Source organism: Microtus ochrogaster, chromosome 15 (assembly GCF_000317375.1).
Source record: "Microtus ochrogaster isolate Prairie Vole_2 chromosome 15, MicOch1.0, whole genome shotgun sequence".
NCBI lineage: Eukaryota > Metazoa > Chordata > Mammalia > Rodentia > Cricetidae > Microtus > Microtus ochrogaster.
In genome coordinates, this window is record NC_022017.1 from 6,109,163 (window position 1) to 6,126,264 (window position 17,102).

Genomic DNA, 17,102 nt, shown 5'->3' on the forward strand with positions numbered 1-17,102 from the left:
TTTTTTTTTTTTTGGTTTTTCGAGACAGGGTTTCTCTGTGGCTTTGGAGCCTGTCCTGGAACTCCCTTGGTAGACCAGGCTGGCCTCGAACTCACCGAGATCCGCCTGCCTCTGCCTCCCGAGTGCTGGGATTAAAGGCGTGCGCCACCACCGCCCAGCTTCTTCACGTTTACTTTAAGCACACCTGTGTAATTGCCCATGCCATCAAGGGTATGAATATCTAAAAAGCCACCAGGTATCTGACGGATGTCACTCTAAATTGTGCCGTCCCAGCAGTATAACGAAGGAGTCCATAGGTATTCCCAAGACAAACAGTGGGGCTGGCACCCCTAAAACCGTGCTGAATTTTGCTGCACGTGCTTAAAAATATGGAGCAGTGCTGAAGCTCAGGCTTCCAGTCCCTGAACAGCAGGTGAATGGAGCACTAAGGCGCACCAGTGCCCTCCCAGAGTTCAAGGTTGGGTTAATTCATGTGAACTTTCCTCAACATTAAAATGATTCTCATGGAATAGGAATAAACTGTTTCCCAAGCCAGAAGAAGAAGCAGTTAACAAGAAGAAGGGATATCCCAGAAGAAACTGAGGAAACAAAATCTTACGGCACAGGGATCATTTAGCATAAAATAAACACAAATAAAAGTAAAAAAAGAAAAAATAAAGTGAAGTGGGGGTAGGGATGTTCAGTGGTAAGAGCACAAGGGCCTGAGTTTAGATCCCAGACAAAAAAGTCAGTGCTGCCAGGCAGTGGTAGAGCATGAGGAAGCAGAGACAGCCTGGTCTACAGAGCAACTTCTAGGACAGCTAGGGCTACTCAGAGAAGCCCTGTCTCAAAAAATCAAAACAAAAAAAGAGGAAAGAAAACAGAAAGAGGTTATAATATGATGTTCTAGCTATAAAACAGAAAGGTGGAAATTGGGGCTCTTCTTCCTGTGACCTCTGTGCACATATTGAACACACATGCACCCACCCACCCCACCCCCACAAAACGAAAAGCAGAAAGTAAAATAGTTAAGGTCACATTTTGATGTTCAGAGTATTCTTGGAATTTATAAATTAATTTGAAAATCTTACCAATTAATCAAACATTCCTATAACTCTATTATACCATTCAATTGCTTATCTAGGCTACACAAATAAATTTAATAGATTAATAGAATATCTTTTAAAATTTTTAATTTGGGCTGGAGAGATGTACTCTTGCAGAAGACCCAGGTTCAGTTCCCAGCACCCAAATCAGGTGATTCACAACTGCCTGTAGCTATAGCTGCAGCCCCTTAGGACCCAGTGCATCTGACCTCAGTGAGCACCTGCACTCACGCATACCCCCGCAAACACATGCACATAATTAAAAATAGAAGTAGATTCTTAATTTTAAAAATTTAGATTTATTTATTTTTATTTTGTGTGTGTGTGTGTACACCAATGTATGCCTGGTGTCCTCTGAAGTGAGAGGAGAGGAGGGCATTGGATCCCTGGGACTGGAGTGAAGGATGGTTGTGAGCCACCATGTGGGTGCTGCAAAAGCTGAGGACAGGCAAGATGGTTCAGCGGGTTAAAGCACTTGCTGACCAACAAGTCTGACTACCTGAGTTTGATCCCCAGGACTCTCAGAGTGAAAGGAGAGAACTGACTTCTACCTATTGTCCTCAGACCGTGTACAAATGTACAGGTGCACACGCACACGTGTGCGGGCACACAAAATGTGGCAATAAAAAATGTAAATTAAAATAAAAGGGCCAGGCCTGGTGGCATATACTTTTAATCCCAGCAGGAGGCAGAGGCAGGTGGATCTCTGTTAGTTTGAGGTCAGCCTGGTCTACAAATCGAGTTCCGTTCCAGGACAGCCAGGACTAAACAGATAAATCCTGTCTCGGAAAAAAAAAAGAAAAAAGTATTGGGTGTGGTGGCACATGCCTTTAGTTCCAGCACTTGAGAGGCAGAGGAAGGCAGACCTCTGAGTTTGAGGTAGCCTGGTTTACAAAGCTAGTACCATGCCAGCCAGGGCTACAAGAAAGCCTGGCAAGAAAGAGAGAGCGAGAGCGAGAGCGAGAGAGAGAGAGAGAGAGAGAGAGAGAGAGAGAGGTTCCCAGGAAGTAATATATCACTTCTCTGTAGAATTCTTAGCAGGTGTGGTATGTAGGTTAAAGGGAAAGGACAGGTGTTACAGAGACTGTAGGGTGCTTTTGTTCTTAGAATGTAACATACATTCCTAGAGAAGCTAAATAAGAAGGTGAATCCAAAGACAAACATATAGGCATCCTCCTGAATATTAACCTTCATCAGGCGATGAAAGGAAACAGAGACAGAGACCCAAATTGGAGCACCGGACAGAAATCTCAAGGTCCAAATCAGGAACAGAAGGAGAGGGAGCACGAGCAAGGAACTCAGGACCGCGAGGTGTGCACCCACACACTGAGACAATGGGGATGTTCTATCAGGATCTCACCAAGGCCAGCTGGCCTGGGTCTGAAGAAGCCTGGGATAAAACCGGACTAGCTGAACATAGCGGACAATGAGAACTACTGAGAACTCAAGAACAATGGCGATGGGTTTTTGATCCTACTGCACGTACTGGCTTTGGGGGGGCCTAGGCAGTTTGGATGCTCACCTTACTAGACCTGGATGGAGGTGGGCGGTCCTTGGGCTTCCCACAGGTCAGGGAACCCTGATTGCTCTTTGAGCTGATGAGGGAGAGGGGACTTGATTGGGGGGAGGGGGAGGGAAATGGGAGGTGGTGGCGGGGAGGGGGAGGGAAATGGGAGGTGGTGGCGGGGAGGAGGCAGAAATCCTTAATAAATAAATAAAAAAAAAAAAAACGTAACATACAGCAAGTGTGAAGGACCTGAGATGGGAATAGTGCTCAGGGGAAGATGAGCCAAGGTGTAAGTAACTGTATCTCTCCAGCTGTGGGAGCCCAGCCATGTGTGCTCAGTTCACTATTATAGTTGAAGGTAATTTTTTTTTCAATGTGCAACTAATGTTTGGGATTTTTTATTTTATTTTATTTTATTTATTTATTTTTTTTGCCAAGCCAGGGTTTCTCCATGTAGCCCTGGCTGTCCTGGAACCCACTTTGTAGACCAGGCTGGCCTTGAACTCAGATCCACCTGCCTTTGCTTCCCAAGCACTGGGATTAAAGACCTGCACCACCACTGCCCTGCTGGTTTTATTGTTGCTGTCATTTTTTATGTTGGATCTCACTTGGTAACCAGGGTGATCTCAGACTTGTCTCAGTCCTCCTGCCTGTCACCTTGAGTGCTAAACTAAAGAGATGAGCCATTACACCTGTCTAAAATCTAAAAGATTTTTTCTTATCTTAAATTTAAAAAAATTATTTCTTTTATAGTTTGAGATTATACTATATCATCTCCCTTTTCTTTCCTCTCTAAACCCTTCCATATAACCTTTTTCACTTTCAAATACATGACCTCATGCTCCATTTCCATGTAATTGTCGTTACATATGTGTATGTATGTGTATTCCAAAATACATAAGTACATCTGCTCAATACAAGTAATGTTACTTGTGTGTATGTTTTCAGGGCTGATCACTTGGTATTAGAGAAACAATTGGTGGCCTCTTTCCTGGAGAACACTATTCTCTTGATCTCAGCATTCCTGAATTGCCCGTAGTTCTTTGTGTAGCGTTGAGGCCAGGCTTCCCATCCATGTTAGCATGTCTATTGTCCTTGTTCAGCTCACATTACACAGTCATGTTGGTGAGACTTCATGGGTGTGACTAATTTTCTAGGACAAAGTCTCCCTATGTGGTTTTGACTGTCTTGAAACTATGTAGACCAGGCTGGCCTCAAACTCTCAGAGATCCACTTGCCTCTGCCTCCTGAGTGCTGGGATTAAAGACGTGTGCCCCCTACCCTGACTGGTTTAGAACTTCTGATGACAGTAGTGAAGGTCCACTTTCCTGAAGGGCTTAGTCAGTAAGTGGGGACAAGATAAGGCATACTTAGGTTTCAGAGCAGGCAGGGAACTAGGCCTTGCTTAAGAGAGCATTAGGACTTGAAGGATGACCATGGGCCAGTCTTAGTAATAGGAAAACATCTGTACTCTTTTGGGGGCTCAGCCTAAATCTCATCCATAGGCTAGGGTGCGAGAGCTATGACCTTTCTCTCTTTCCTCAAAGCTTGTCTCCTGGTCGAGGAAAAGATTTCAAATCTCGGAAAGACAGAGACTCTAAGAAGGGCGATGAGGATGACCATAGCGACAGGAAGCCTAAGGTAAAGAAGACTTGTGAGTCTTGTCTTCAGCTCAAGGGAGAGAATCGTTTTTGTTTGTTTGTTTTGTTTTTTTTTTTCTTTTTTTAATTTTTTAATTTTTTTTTTTTTTTATTTTCGAGACAGGGTTTCTCTGTGTAGTTCTGCTGTCCTGGAACTCATTCTGTAGACCAGGCTGACGTTGAACTCACAGAGATCCTCCTGCCTCTGCCTCTGGGTGTGGATGGGTACAGGTGTGTGCCACCACCACCCAGCTGAAGGAGAGAATGTTTATGAGCCAAGTCCCCATGTTTTATGTTCAGATCCAGCCACTGTCCCTGGAGGAACTTCTGGCCAAGAAAAAGGCTGAGGAAGAAGCCGAAGCTAAGGTAAGAATTTGGGGTCTGTATTAATATGTTCCGTCCGCCATAACAGAGCACCACAGATTGGGCAGCTTCAGCATCAGCGCTGGATGTTAGAAGTCTCAGCTGCAGTGGCAGTAGTGATTGCTTCTGAGGCCCGTGTTCCTAGATATGGATGCTCGTCTCCCCAGAGGTCTTTCCTCTGATGTTCTCTCATGAACACAAGGCCTTACTTAGTGTGCTAGACAATTAACTTGCCATGGCCCCCAACTCTCTGCAGCCCCCTTCATGCTTTTTATTATGATGAGGGAAAGCTTTAGCCCATAGCAGAGTCCTAGGCCTCTGTATTTTTATCAGATTTTTTTTTTTTTTTTTTTTTTTTTTTGGTTTTTCGAGACAGGGTTTCTCTGTGGCTTTGGAACCTGTCCTGGAACTAGCTCTTGTAGACCAGGCTGGTCTCGAACTTACAGAGATCCGCCTGCCTCTGCCTCCCGAGTGCTGGGATTAAAGGCGTGCGCCACCACCGCCCGGCGTTTATCAGAATATTTAATATCTGAGCAAGTTTCTAGGGGCTTCCTTGGGTCTCTGTAGCAGTGATGTGGTTGTTCCTGCCCAGGCTCTCTGATACTCATTTCCATCTGTCTTGAAGCCCAAGTTCCTCTCCAAAGCAGAGCGGGAAGCTGAAGCTCTGAAGCGGCGGCAGCAGGAAGTGGAAGAGCGCCAGAAGATGCTGGAAGAAGAGAGGAAGAAAAGGAAACAGTTCCAGGATTTGGGCAGGAAGATGCTAGGTTTGTTTTCTATCCTGAGCAGGAAGGAAGGATGGGCTGAAATTGTGGAGAAATAGAAACTTGGACTGGAGCTGTAGCTCAGTGGTGGAATAGTTGCCTACTGTATATAAGGCCCTGGGTTTGACCCCCAACCATTGCAAGAAAGAAAGGGGAGGGTGGAGGATAGGAACTTGTTTGTTCCAGAATTTGGAAAGGGAAAAAAGTGGTGAAAGCTTATGGGACTGTCTATTAGATCTCCTTGTCTACGTGTGTACACTCATTTTCCTCATTTGTACTGGATTCCTTCCAGGACCTCTTCCTCCCACTGAGCTCTTTTGTAGCTTTTCCTTCTTTGATCTGCAGAAGATCCTCAGGAGCGGGAGCGGCGGGAACGGAGAGAGAGGATGGAGCGGGAGACCAATGGGAACGAGGATGAGGAAGGGCGCCAGAAGATCCGGGAAGAAAAGGATAAGAGCAAGGAGCTGCATGCTATTAAGGTGTGCTGGCTAGGCCCTCACAAACAGGCGTTAGTTATCTGCCGCTCTGGTCTTGGGCCTGGGCCTTGGGACTGACTGGCTTTGTGTTCTCTTCCTGAGTAGGAGCGTTATCTGGGTGGCATCAAAAAACGGCGCCGAACAAGGCATCTCAACGACCGGAAGTTTGTGTTTGAGTGGGATGCATCTGAAGACACTTCCATTGACTACAACCCCCTGTGAGTAGCTCTGTGCCCACCAGCTGGGTCATGGACTAAATGGTCCTAGAAAGGGCTGATGACAGGAAAGCGAGGTGGATGAGGAAGAGGAGATTGATAGACTAGCGTTCACCCCACCTTCTGAGCACGGCAAGGTGCTGGCTGGAGTGTTGGCAGACTTCCCTTGCCTCCTATAGCTACCTTTCTACTTTATCTCTCCATCCCAGGTACAAAGAACGGCACCAGGTGCAGTTGTTGGGGCGAGGCTTCATTGCAGGCATTGACCTAAAGCAGCAGAAACGAGAACAGTCACGTTTCTATGGAGACCTGATGGAAAAGAGGCGAACCCTGGAAGAAAAGGAGCAAGAGGAGTGAGTAATTGGGTTTAGGGTGATTGGATGGAGCCCAGACTCTACAGAAAGGACTGTATTAATCTTCATTGTGTCTCTCTTCAGGGCAAGACTCCGTAAACTTCGTAAGAAGGAAGCCAAGCAACGCTGGGATGATCGCCATTGGTCCCAGAAGAAGTTAGACGAGATGACAGACAGGGACTGGAGGATCTTCCGTGAAGACTATAGCATTACCACCAAAGGTGGCAAAATCCCCAATCCCATCCGGTCCTGGAAAGATTCGTCTCTGCCCCCACATATCTTGGAAGTCATTGATAAGTGTGGCTACAAGGTAAAGGAGCAGATTGGCTTAGGAGATCTGCTGCTTTCCCTGTTACATTCTAATACTATAAATGTAGTTGGGACTGGAGAATTTGTTCCTTCTAGTGTCTTCTCTGTCCCTGGGCACCAGACAAACCACGCGGTCACTCTCCTATGGGAGTGCGGGCCTTTAGGGATTGTGTTTGTCCTTGCGTCCCCTTCCCTTTGTGTCTCAGGTACATGGTAGTAGCATGTGTCCCACTGTGTTAGCACTATTCCAGGATATGTGATTCTCTACCCATTGCTTTTGTTCTGGGTCACCGTAGGAGCCAACACCTATCCAGCGTCAGGCCATTCCTATTGGGCTACAGAATCGTGACATCATTGGTGTGGCTGAGACCGGCAGTGGCAAGACAGCAGCCTTCCTTATCCCGTTACTGGTCTGGATCACCACACTTCCCAAGATTGACAGGTATGGTCAGCTATTACCAATTGGGCAGATTTGGTGAGTAGAAAAGATGAGGCAAACAAGAGTCCGTAGGGGCTTTGTTTGTTGTTTGCTGAGAAAGGGCTGGATTCCCTTTGTAGACAACCCTCACCTAGTGCTGATATTACATGTGAACCACCATGTTTTGTGCAGTTCTGGGGATTAAACCTAGAACGTCATATATGTTATGCAAAGGTTGTACCTCTGATACCTTCAGCATGTCTCCCCTTCCCCAAACTGCTACCTTTAATTTTTAAATATTTTTAGTCAGAGGCTCTTTAATCTGGGTTGGATACTAGGAAATAAGTAGATCTTATCAAAGAGCAAGGATTGCTCCTTGGAGAACTTGGTTATCTTGTAGTCCGATTTTTGCAATGGAACCTGCCCATTCCCATAGCTGCCCTGAAGAATGACTTTGTCTTGCTTCTACTTGTGGTTGGACGAGACAAAGCTTATGAAACTGTGGGATACTCCATTTACCACAGGATCGAAGAGTCAGACCAGGGCCCTTACGCCATTATTCTGGCTCCTACCCGTGAGTTGGCTCAGCAGATTGAGGAAGAAACCATCAAATTTGGAAAGCCACTAGGTATCCGCACGGTGGCTGTCATTGGTGGCATCTCCAGAGAAGACCAAGGCTTCAGGCTACGCATGGGTTGTGAGGTTTGTTTTTCAAATGAGCATTAATTAATTCTAGTGACAGTGAAGTAAAACATAGCCCTGGCGATGCTGAAACATGCAAGGCAGCCCGTTTATACTGGGTCTCGTGGTCTGAGTTGACGAGGGTGACTGACCAGGTCTCTTCCTCACAGAGCAGGTTCCACTGAGATACGAACTCAGATCACTGGATTCAGAGTTCACAGAAGCTGGTGCAGTTAATTATAGTAATATATACTAATTAGTAATGCTAATAATTAATGGTCATCACAACAGCCATATGAGAGTGGCATATAGATTATACACTGTTTTATAGATGAAGACGAGGTTAATAACTTGTCTGCAGTCACACATGGCTGTCAGTGGGCCACATGGAAGAGGGAATGGTTCATAACCAAAGCCTGTGTTCTTTTTTTTTTAATATTCATTTATTTATTATGTATACAATATTCTGTCTGTGTGTATGCCGTAGGCCAGAAGAGGGCACCAGATCCCATTACAGATGGCTGTGAGCCACCATGTGGTTGCTGGGAATTGAACTCAGGACCTTTGGAAGAGTAGGCAATGCTCCTTAACCTCTGAGCCATCTCTCCAGCCCCAAAGCCTGTGTTCTTTTTTTTTTTTTTAGATTTATTTATTATGTATACAACATTCTACCTCCACGTATGCCCGCAAGGCAGAGGAGGGCACCAGATCTCAGTACAGATGGTTGTGAGCCACCATGTGGTTGCTGGGAATTGAACTCAAGACCTCTGGAAGAGCAGCCTGTGCTCTTAACCACTGAGCCATCTCTCCAGCCCAAAGCCTGTGTTCTTATTACTCTTGTAAAACCATAGATGAAGAGATCCTTTAAGGAGTCTGCTAAGAGAGTGTTCTTGTGTAGATGTCTCAGTGTAATTCCTCCGTGTGGTATTAGCCTTTCTCCATCTAAGGAAGAACCTCTTGCATAGCCACCTGTCTGATCCTGGTCTTACTCAGAAGCCCCATTCGTTCCTGAAGGAAATGGAAGGTAGCAGATGATTTCATGTCAGTTCTCAGGAACCTTAAGTACCAAATCTGACTGGAGGTTGGAGTTCAAGTTCCTTCGCATTGAAGGTCTGTTGCTAAGTGGGTGGATAGTTCACAGGAGAAAGAAAAGAAGGAATTTACCTACTAAGGCCGTGTTTGATTACGCCATATCCCCCAGATTGTGATCGCCACCCCAGGACGTCTCATCGATGTGCTGGAGAACCGCTACCTGGTGCTGAGCCGCTGTACCTATGTGGTTCTGGATGAGGCAGACAGGATGATTGACATGGGTTTTGAGCCAGATGTACAAAAGATCCTGGAACACATGCCTGTCAGCAACCAGAAACCGGACACAGATGAGGCTGAGGACCCAGAGAAGATGTTGGCCAACTTTGAGTCAGGAAAACATAAATACCGCCAAGTAAGGAAACTTCATTGGAAGAAGTGGGGCCAGTTCCCAAGTCTGTTTTCATACCCTTCTTGCCTAGTGTGGGCCCAGTGCACGTGCTTCAGCATGCTAGTGGTGCCTGGTACAACCCTCTGGGCCCAGTGCACAAGTTCAAAGGGTGGAACTGTTTAGATTAACCTGGAAAACTCTTCCTAGAGAATCATGCTATATAGAAAAGAAAAAAATAGTGCCAGGCATGGTGGCTCACACCTAAAATCTCAGCATTCAGGAGGCAGGGGCAGAAAGATTGCCCAAGGTTGAGGCTAGCTTGTCGTACATGTGAATTCCAGATCAGTCATATCTACATATCAAGAAAGCTAAACAAAAATAAGGAATCACAGTGCTATCTGGATCACAGGTTGTAGCAAATACTTCTGGTCCTTATTGCCATAGATAAAAAGTAAAGATCATTGTTTCCCAGGGTGACAAGTAACGGATTTATAGCAGGACTCATTTAATGTCTTTAGCCTGAGATGAGCTGTCTGTGGTAACAACAGGGTATGTAGTTCCGTCTGCCTGGGCCCAGGGCTGAACCTCCTGTTTTATAGACAGTCATGTTCACGGCTACTATGCCCCCAGCGGTGGAGCGTCTAGCCAGAAGCTATCTTCGGAGACCTGCTGTGGTGTACATTGGCTCTGCAGGCAAGCCCCATGAGCGCGTGGAACAAAAGGTCTTCCTCATGTCAGAATCAGAAAAGAGGTATGGAGCCAGCTGAGCTGGGATACCTGGGTGGAAAGAGGGCTTTTGTTTGACAGTTCCTTTCATTGTGGGGTAGCTGCTTCACTGCTGAAGGACCCTGAAGTCTGCTCATTGTAGGGGTTGAGTGTTTCACTGGGTCAGGAGTACTGTGTATCTCATTTTCTTTTTCCCCCAGGAAAAAGCTGCTGGCAATTTTGGAACAAGGTTTTGATCCACCCATCATCATTTTTGTCAACCAGAAGAAGGGTTGTGACGTGTTGGCCAAGTCTCTTGAGAAGATGGGGGTATGTCTGGCAGGCAGAGAAAAGACTAACCTTGCTGTTGCTGCTCTCTGACACTAGGGGCAGGGTGGGTAGTGCCAGGTCTCCTCATTGTTTAATCTCTGCAGCATCTAACGAAGCAGAGCCAAAAGAAGAGTGTGGTTTGAGGAAAGAAGGAAGTAACTTCTCTTCCAGCCACAGCAGCCAGAGCCCCTGTGGATCTCCATGTAATGGGGTGGGGCTGTTGGAGAGAGGTGTGTGCTGTCTGAGATGGTGTAGGGACGGAGGAGGTGCTGGAGGAGGTGCTGACGGCCAGCCCCTGAACTGCTAATGAGGCAGAGGGCGTCCTCACCACTCAGCTCTTGACATTCTTAACTTTCCTGCTCCGTTTCCATGCTGATTCCTGTGCCCGGATTCTCCTTCAGAACCTGTCATCTGCTGGGCTCTCACCTCAGAAGATTGCTCTGCCCTGCCCGCCCCGCCCCCTCCCCCCCAGCACTCCGTACTTCCTTCATTTTCTGCTCTAGCTCACCTGCTTTCCTCACTTCTCTTCAACTCCTTTTCTTGCTTCCTGTGCTCTCTCCTACCTTCTGCCCCTCCCCCCCCCAGTCCTCATTCCTGCTCCCTTTTCTCTTCTGTCTTCCACAGTACAATGCCTGTACACTGCATGGTGGAAAAGGCCAGGAGCAGCGAGAATTTGCATTGTCCAACCTCAAGGCTGGAGCCAAGGATATTTTGGTGGCTACAGATGTGGCTGGTCGTGGTATTGATATTCAAGATGTGTCTATGGTTGTCAACTATGATATGGCCAAAAATATTGAAGGTGAGTGCCAGCGAAGGTGGCTTCAGTTCAGGGTAAGGAGAGACCACTTGTATCCTCCCTCTCAGAGTCAGGGTGCTCTGAAAAGCTGTTCTAGTCTGGACGATGTGGCCCCAGTGTCTAGGATGACACTTCATGGGGGCTAGTTGACCCTTAGTGTTGCCATGTGACGAGTCAGCAGTGGGAGACAGGCAGAGAGGCGAATACTGTGGCTTCACCGGGTGTCAACAGCAGGAGCTGAATTGCTTGCCCATGGTAGAGTAGTCATCAGGACATCTGTCTTGGTCTGGAGTGACATCCTTCTGCTCCGCAGATTATATTCACCGAATTGGCCGCACGGGAAGAGCAGGCAAGAGTGGTGTAGCCATCACCTTCCTCACCAAAGAGGACTCGGCTGTGTTCTATGAACTGAAGCAAGCTATCCTAGAGAGCCCGGTGTCGTCCTGCCCTCCAGAGCTAGCAAACCACCCTGATGCCCAGCACAAGCCAGGCACCATCCTCACCAAGAAGCGCAGGGAAGAGACCATCTTTGCTTGACACAACACTTGATTGCATTGATAAACATGCTCCAAAGAGGGTGCCTGTCCTTTTAACCCTCCCATCCCTCTTTCCGGGCTCTCATTCTTGGGTATGGGGTTTAGGAAACAATCAGATTCCCTGGTCCGGAGCCTGTGAGGTGGGCTCCATGGGGACAGGAAGATGGAGGAGCATATTAGGTCAGGTTTCATCCAGCTCTGCCCCTTGCAGCCTTGTTGCTGTCCTGGTTACAGGGCAGCTGCCTAGCCCTGTCCCCCAACCTGAACAAACACCTGGCCACCTGGAGGTGACTTCCTTCAGCACATGTGTGACTGTACTGCAGTACGTTGTTGCCCTAACTGACCCAGGGGATCTGGCATCATGAAGATTGTGGACCTTGGACTCTGTCACTCTGACAACAGGTTGAGAGCCTTCAGAGCTGTGCACAGCCTATGCCACAGGGTGCTGTGCACTCTAGGCATCCCCCCCCCCCCAGCCCGGGACTCTTTTTTAGATATGGGGACTGGGTGAGCTGACTGTGTCCATCATTAAGTCACTGAGTGAAATTTCTGTTTTCTATTCTCTGAGAAGATAAGTTTATATGTTCTGAGAATAAATACATGAATATTAAGGTTGTCTCTAGGTCTGGCTAATCTTCCTCTCTGGGAACCACAGAAGTCAGCAAAAACAGCATTGGCTGAACATGGGTTAGCTGAGAAAATGAGAGACAACCACACTAAAAGACAGGCCTAGCTTCTCAGCTAGTACATTTATCTGTAGGCGACACTGGAGGGCAGATGGGAGAGCATGGCAGCAGGATGTGCCTGATCTGGCTTCCCCTGCTCCTGGTTAGAGTCAGCACTGGAGTTAGGTCTGACGAGGACCGCAGGTCCCTGTCCTCTTCAGACATGTGCTCTCCTTAGCCCCTGGAAGGTAGGCAAGCATGTGAATTCAAGTTATAGCTTACTTGTGGAGCCCTGGGGGACAGTAGGAAGCTTTGTCCATGCTGCTTCCTCACTTCTCAGAGCAAGTCCCTTCTGCACTGCCAAACCATCTCCCTCCAGACACTGGGCCTGGGGTGTGTTGTGCCCACAAATACAATGCTTCTTGCCATTGCTGTTTTCCCTTCCCACTCTGGAATCCTTGGGGAGAAAGGGGCCAGAAGACTGCACAGACTTTGCAGACGTAGGCCACACAGTAATATAGAACCATATGAGTCAACACACCAGACACCTGAGGACTGTGCATGGTGTTTATTGGAGATGACAATGAGGTGGGGCAGGTTCTTAATGGAGCATGCTCTGTAGGTCACACGCTAGAGCCATAAGGCAAGGGTAGCCAGGTGGACAGCCTCTGGGGGTGTCCACTGTGGCCTAGTGTCCTCATCTAACCCTAACTTAACAAGCGGCAGCTATGAGTCAGGGAGCCTGGTCTTGCAGGAGGCATGGAGGGAAAGAACAGAAATGACAGATGCAAGGGCAAAAGAATGAGAAACGCAAGGGGGCCGGAAGCTGCTCCTCCCTCCCCCGCAGTCCAAGCTCTGGCTTCACTGTGCTCCAGTTCCCTAGGCTTGCCAGATGCTAAGCTTCCTGGTTTGGAGAGGAGGGCCTTTGTCTAGCAGAGCTTCGGCTGTGAGTCTGTCCAGCCTCACCTGCACTGCTCCTGTCTTAGGTGTCCTTGCCCACCCCAGCTGACGTACAGAAGTGCCACCATGTTGAGCTCTGATTGTTTCGTTTCTGATGTGTGGCCGTGAGGAGAGTAGAGGCCTTTAGAGCCCAGAGCACAACTGAGCCCCTTGTTAGGACTCATGCTGTACTGCCCACGCTCCCACCCCCGTTATTAGAGGGGCATCCATTCTGGTCGGGTGTCCCCTGCTAAGTGATCCTGGCCTGAGATCACTGCCCACTACAGCAGCTTCTTGTGCAGGTGAGGAAGGTGCCAAGGGTACAGAACACAGCTAGTACCTGGGATGAGAGCCTACAGGGTCACTGTGCCCAGGAGGTGAGGGGGCCCCTTGCTTCTCCCAGAACCTTGGGACCACAGTCAGCCCTGGACCAGGGGCTGGGCAGGGGGTTGTGGGAGCTGAACCTAGTGGCAGCCTAATGCCAGTCTAACTCCAACCAGCCTGAGGTGGGCACCCCAGCCGCTGTGCCTGTGCCTGCCAGGGTAGGGCAGGTGGTGGTCAGTAGCTGTCCTTAGGCCAAGGCCGGTTACGCTGCCAGTTCCGGTCATTGTGGTCGAGCTCCGAGTCCTGGGCTAGGAGCCGGTCTTGGGGGTCATGCCCATTAGCACTGGGAAGCCCCGAGGTGTGTTGGCGGTGAGGCTGGTACAGGTCCTGGTAGGCATCTGCATAGTCCTCCTCCAGATGGCGGGAGCTGCGCTGTGAAGATCCGGTCCAGGCCTGGCGGGAGCTCTCGCTGGCCTCATCTGAGGGCATCAAGCTGTCCCGCTCCAGGGGCGAATGCTCTTCACCACGCTCCCCCAGCAGCTGCTGGTTCTGGGGGCCACACAACAGGTCTAAGTAAGATGAAGCAGACCTGGCCTTTGCTTCTCCCAGGACTCTGACAGGGAGGTGGGATTCTTCCCCCTCTATTCTCAGTTCCCAGGTTTTGTTTTGTTTTGTTTTAAATAGTGTGAGGAAGGAAGTAAGCTGGGGCATTCTTCTGGGCCAGACACAGAAAGCTGGAGTTTGGGCTCCTGCAAATTCAGGCTCTCCCTTAAAAAGTGACTGGGAGAATGGGGATAGAATGTTTCCATTGACCCTGGAAGGCCCATCTCTGATTACTCATTCACTGTGCCCTTCAACCAGGAAGCTGCTTGACCTATACGCCCTAGGTCTGTAGAGCAAGCTGAAGCAGAGCTGACAGTTGTACCATCCCTGGCTTCACATGCAGACCAAGGGCAATCCCTTTGGGCGGGGCAGGAGCTTCGCTTGGACTGTGTAAGCCTGCACATTTTGCCCACTGGAAATGGTTACCTGAAGTCCAGGGATGGCACTAGGAGGGCCCAGAAGTCCAGGGCCAGGCGCTGGATGGTGGGTAGCGCGCCAGTAAACCTCTAGGTATTCGGCCAGGTGTTCGCAGGCGTCTTCCAGCTGGTTCTCATCCAGAATCACATCGAATGACTCCTGGAGAGAAAGCACATGAGGAGGTTGGCTCCTCAACAGCAATCCCAGAGCTCCTGCACCCTGGAATAGGGTGTGGCTGCAGCTGACCCAAGCACTCACTGGTGGGCACTGAACCAGCTTGTCATATGCCATCATCTGTACCGTCAGATGCTTCATCTGCGACTTCCCCCGGGAGCGGATGAGCCGCTGGAGTACCTGAAGTAGAAGGGCAGAGATAGGCCGAGAGTCTCTAGGGGCTCCAGTCAGAGCTGGGCCTGGAAGGAACTAGGCACATTCTCAACTTGTAATAGGGCATTAGAGTATCAGGTGAGGATGCCTCAGTGTGGCGGTCATTCCAGGCATGGCCCAAGTGGAGGTGCACTATATTCTAGGGGACATCACCTGTGGGACCCCAATCACCCCAGTTTCGCTTACCTTCGGTGAGGATACTTTGACGAAGACGATGATGGGGGCCAGTGAGGTCTTGGCTAGCTGTGCTGGGTGGTTGATGGTATCAGCATCCAACACGACTAGCTGCAGGGATTTGGCCAGCTCGAATATGCGCTCAATCTCACTCTGCACTTCAGCTAAGGAAGGGGAGCAGCTCACCAGGGGCTCTGCCCACTGTTTAATCCAGGGCTTTGAGGGTTGCTATGCGGTGAGACAGGCAATGGACTGGGCCAATGAGGGCAGACCTGGGGTAGGTGGTGGGACATGGGCAAAAAAAAAAAAGTTCGAGTAGGCAGAGAAGCAGACCAAAGGAGTGCTCACCAATGCTGGATCGGGCAGAGGAGCGCTCAATGATGGTCCTCTTGCCAGGGTTGTTGAGCACAGACCGCTTAGCCAGTGAGAGGTCAGCTGTGACCCGCGTGATAGAGATCCTGGTGTGGAGGGTCACAGCGGCCTTCAAACCCAAGGCCTTCTTTACCCAGCTCCAACTCTCCTCGGGAGGAGAGTAGCTCTGGGCATGAGGAATTATTTTCTTCCCAACTCTCATTCCATTCCAGGCCAGGGCAACTTACCTGCCATCAAACCTGTGTTTTAGGAAGTCAAAGAGAGCCTTCTGCATCATGTCCGTGACCTGGAGGAGAGGGTATGGCACTGACAGAAGGTCCCAGGAGGCAGGCAGTGTCCCTAAGAGTTCACGCCCTCCACACAGACCGTCCCCACTGTCCTCACCTCATAACCTTTCAGCGAGGGCCCCACCAGCACCACAGGCCGCATGGAGGGCACCACATCGTATGGGGGAACATGTTCCGCCTGCAGAATGGCCAGGAGGTCAGACAAAATCTTGGTCTTGGTACCCACTTTACACCTGATTGTTCTGGGGGCAGAGTTAAGAGCTCTGGGTTCCCTCCCCTCTGTTCTGCAGATGCCAGCAGTGACTTGACCAGAACCAAAATCCACAATGACCCTCAGCCCCCCAGCCCCCAGCCCCTCAGCCTCCCAGTCCCCCAGCCCCCCAGTCCAGGTCCCTTTCCGACTCACCTGCTTCTGCTTCTGCTTGGCTTTTGGGAAAGGAAATAAAAGATTAAAGTTGGTGAAGGGAAAAGGGCCTGGGGCGTGGTAGTCCCTTCCCCAAGGGAGAAAAGGGGGTTCTCCTGCTTTTACAATCCCTCCGCCAGCCCCTTCCCATAAACCTCACTGAGGAGAACCCCCTTCCACTGTCTTATCTGCCCATCCACCCATGAGTGAGCTGAGGGAAGGCTACCTAGAGATGGAGGAGGAGAGCGTCGGTTGCCAATGTCACTCAGGCTGGAAGGGTTCCCAGATCTCCTGACAGATATGGGGGTGGTAAAACAAAAAAGGGGGGGGGGTTGAATGTATCCGTCAGTTCCAGACATCATTTAATGATTTACAAATTAGCAACCCTTATGACAGTTAAGCATGTATGTTATGTGCATACATGTATGTTATGTGTGTATGTGAGTGTGGACTTGCATGGTATAAATGTGCAGCTGTGTTCTGTGGGTCAGGTGTCTGTGTTTGGGGTGTGTGTTTATTGAGTCTTGCACCGTTCTCACCTGGCTTTCTGTTCCTGTTTGAGCCGGATGCTCTCCAGACGTTGGGGGCTGGGGATGAAGGCGATGTCTCCCCCCTCTTTCACTAGCCTCCCGATCCACCAGTCGTTGCTGTACTTCTAGGAATGGATAAGAGTGGGGAGGAACTGTGAGAGGCACTGGTCCAGGCTTCTGAGCCAGGAAAGACTTTGGGAAGCTGGTGTAAGGAAGGTAGAAGAAGGGCCAAGGAGAGTATGATGGCATCACAGAAGAGTGCAGCCAGGTTCCCGCCACAAGTCGTGTAGCATCACAGATGTCACAAGAGACTACTGGTTAGTTACTCTAGCTTCCCCCTTAGACACAGAACTGAGGACCAAACCAGGTCCGAGAATGGTGGGGACCTTTGGAATCAGGTCTGTGT

General features: G+C 49.3%; 2 protein-coding genes across 4 annotated transcripts in view; one reads left to right on the forward strand and one right to left on the reverse strand.

Moving 5' to 3' along the window:
- The window catches only part of Ddx23 (DEAD-box helicase 23), a 21,057-nt gene extending 9,323 nt beyond the window's left edge, over positions 1 to 11,734 (forward strand). For both annotated transcript variants that reach the window (XM_005353955.3, XM_013348717.2), the window contains exons 4-17: positions 4,140 to 4,233; positions 4,533 to 4,598; positions 5,221 to 5,359; positions 5,702 to 5,835; positions 5,938 to 6,050; positions 6,257 to 6,400; positions 6,485 to 6,710; positions 7,006 to 7,151; positions 7,652 to 7,829; positions 9,010 to 9,252; positions 9,828 to 9,979; positions 10,155 to 10,263; positions 10,888 to 11,062; positions 11,373 to 11,734. In XM_005353955.3, the coding sequence (XP_005354012.1) occupies positions 4,140 to 4,233; positions 4,533 to 4,598; positions 5,221 to 5,359; positions 5,702 to 5,835; positions 5,938 to 6,050; positions 6,257 to 6,400; positions 6,485 to 6,710; positions 7,006 to 7,151; positions 7,652 to 7,829; positions 9,010 to 9,252; positions 9,828 to 9,979; positions 10,155 to 10,263; positions 10,888 to 11,062; positions 11,373 to 11,596 (2,143 nt within the window). In that variant the 3' untranslated portion in view covers positions 11,597 to 11,734. The remainder of the gene's footprint in view (positions 1 to 4,139; positions 4,234 to 4,532; positions 4,599 to 5,220; positions 5,360 to 5,701; positions 5,836 to 5,937; positions 6,051 to 6,256; positions 6,401 to 6,484; positions 6,711 to 7,005; positions 7,152 to 7,651; positions 7,830 to 9,009; positions 9,253 to 9,827; positions 9,980 to 10,154; positions 10,264 to 10,887; positions 11,063 to 11,372) is intronic.
- A 1,079-nt stretch (positions 11,735 to 12,813) lies between these two features.
- The window catches only part of Cacnb3 (calcium voltage-gated channel auxiliary subunit beta 3), a 12,967-nt gene continuing 8,678 nt past the window's right edge, over positions 12,814 to 17,102 (reverse strand). For both annotated transcript variants that reach the window (XM_005353958.3, XM_005353957.3), the window contains exons 4-13: positions 16,706 to 16,821; positions 16,393 to 16,457; positions 16,170 to 16,189; positions 15,861 to 15,941; positions 15,704 to 15,762; positions 15,453 to 15,562; positions 15,117 to 15,268; positions 14,802 to 14,897; positions 14,553 to 14,702; positions 12,814 to 14,072 (exon numbers count right to left, since the gene is read on the reverse strand). In XM_005353958.3, coding sequence (XP_005354015.1) covers positions 13,758 to 14,072; positions 14,553 to 14,702; positions 14,802 to 14,897; positions 15,117 to 15,268; positions 15,453 to 15,562; positions 15,704 to 15,762; positions 15,861 to 15,941; positions 16,170 to 16,189; positions 16,393 to 16,457; positions 16,706 to 16,821 — 1,164 coding nt within the window. In that variant the 3' untranslated portion in view covers positions 12,814 to 13,757. The remainder of the gene's footprint in view (positions 14,073 to 14,552; positions 14,703 to 14,801; positions 14,898 to 15,116; positions 15,269 to 15,452; positions 15,563 to 15,703; positions 15,763 to 15,860; positions 15,942 to 16,169; positions 16,190 to 16,392; positions 16,458 to 16,705; positions 16,822 to 17,102) is intronic.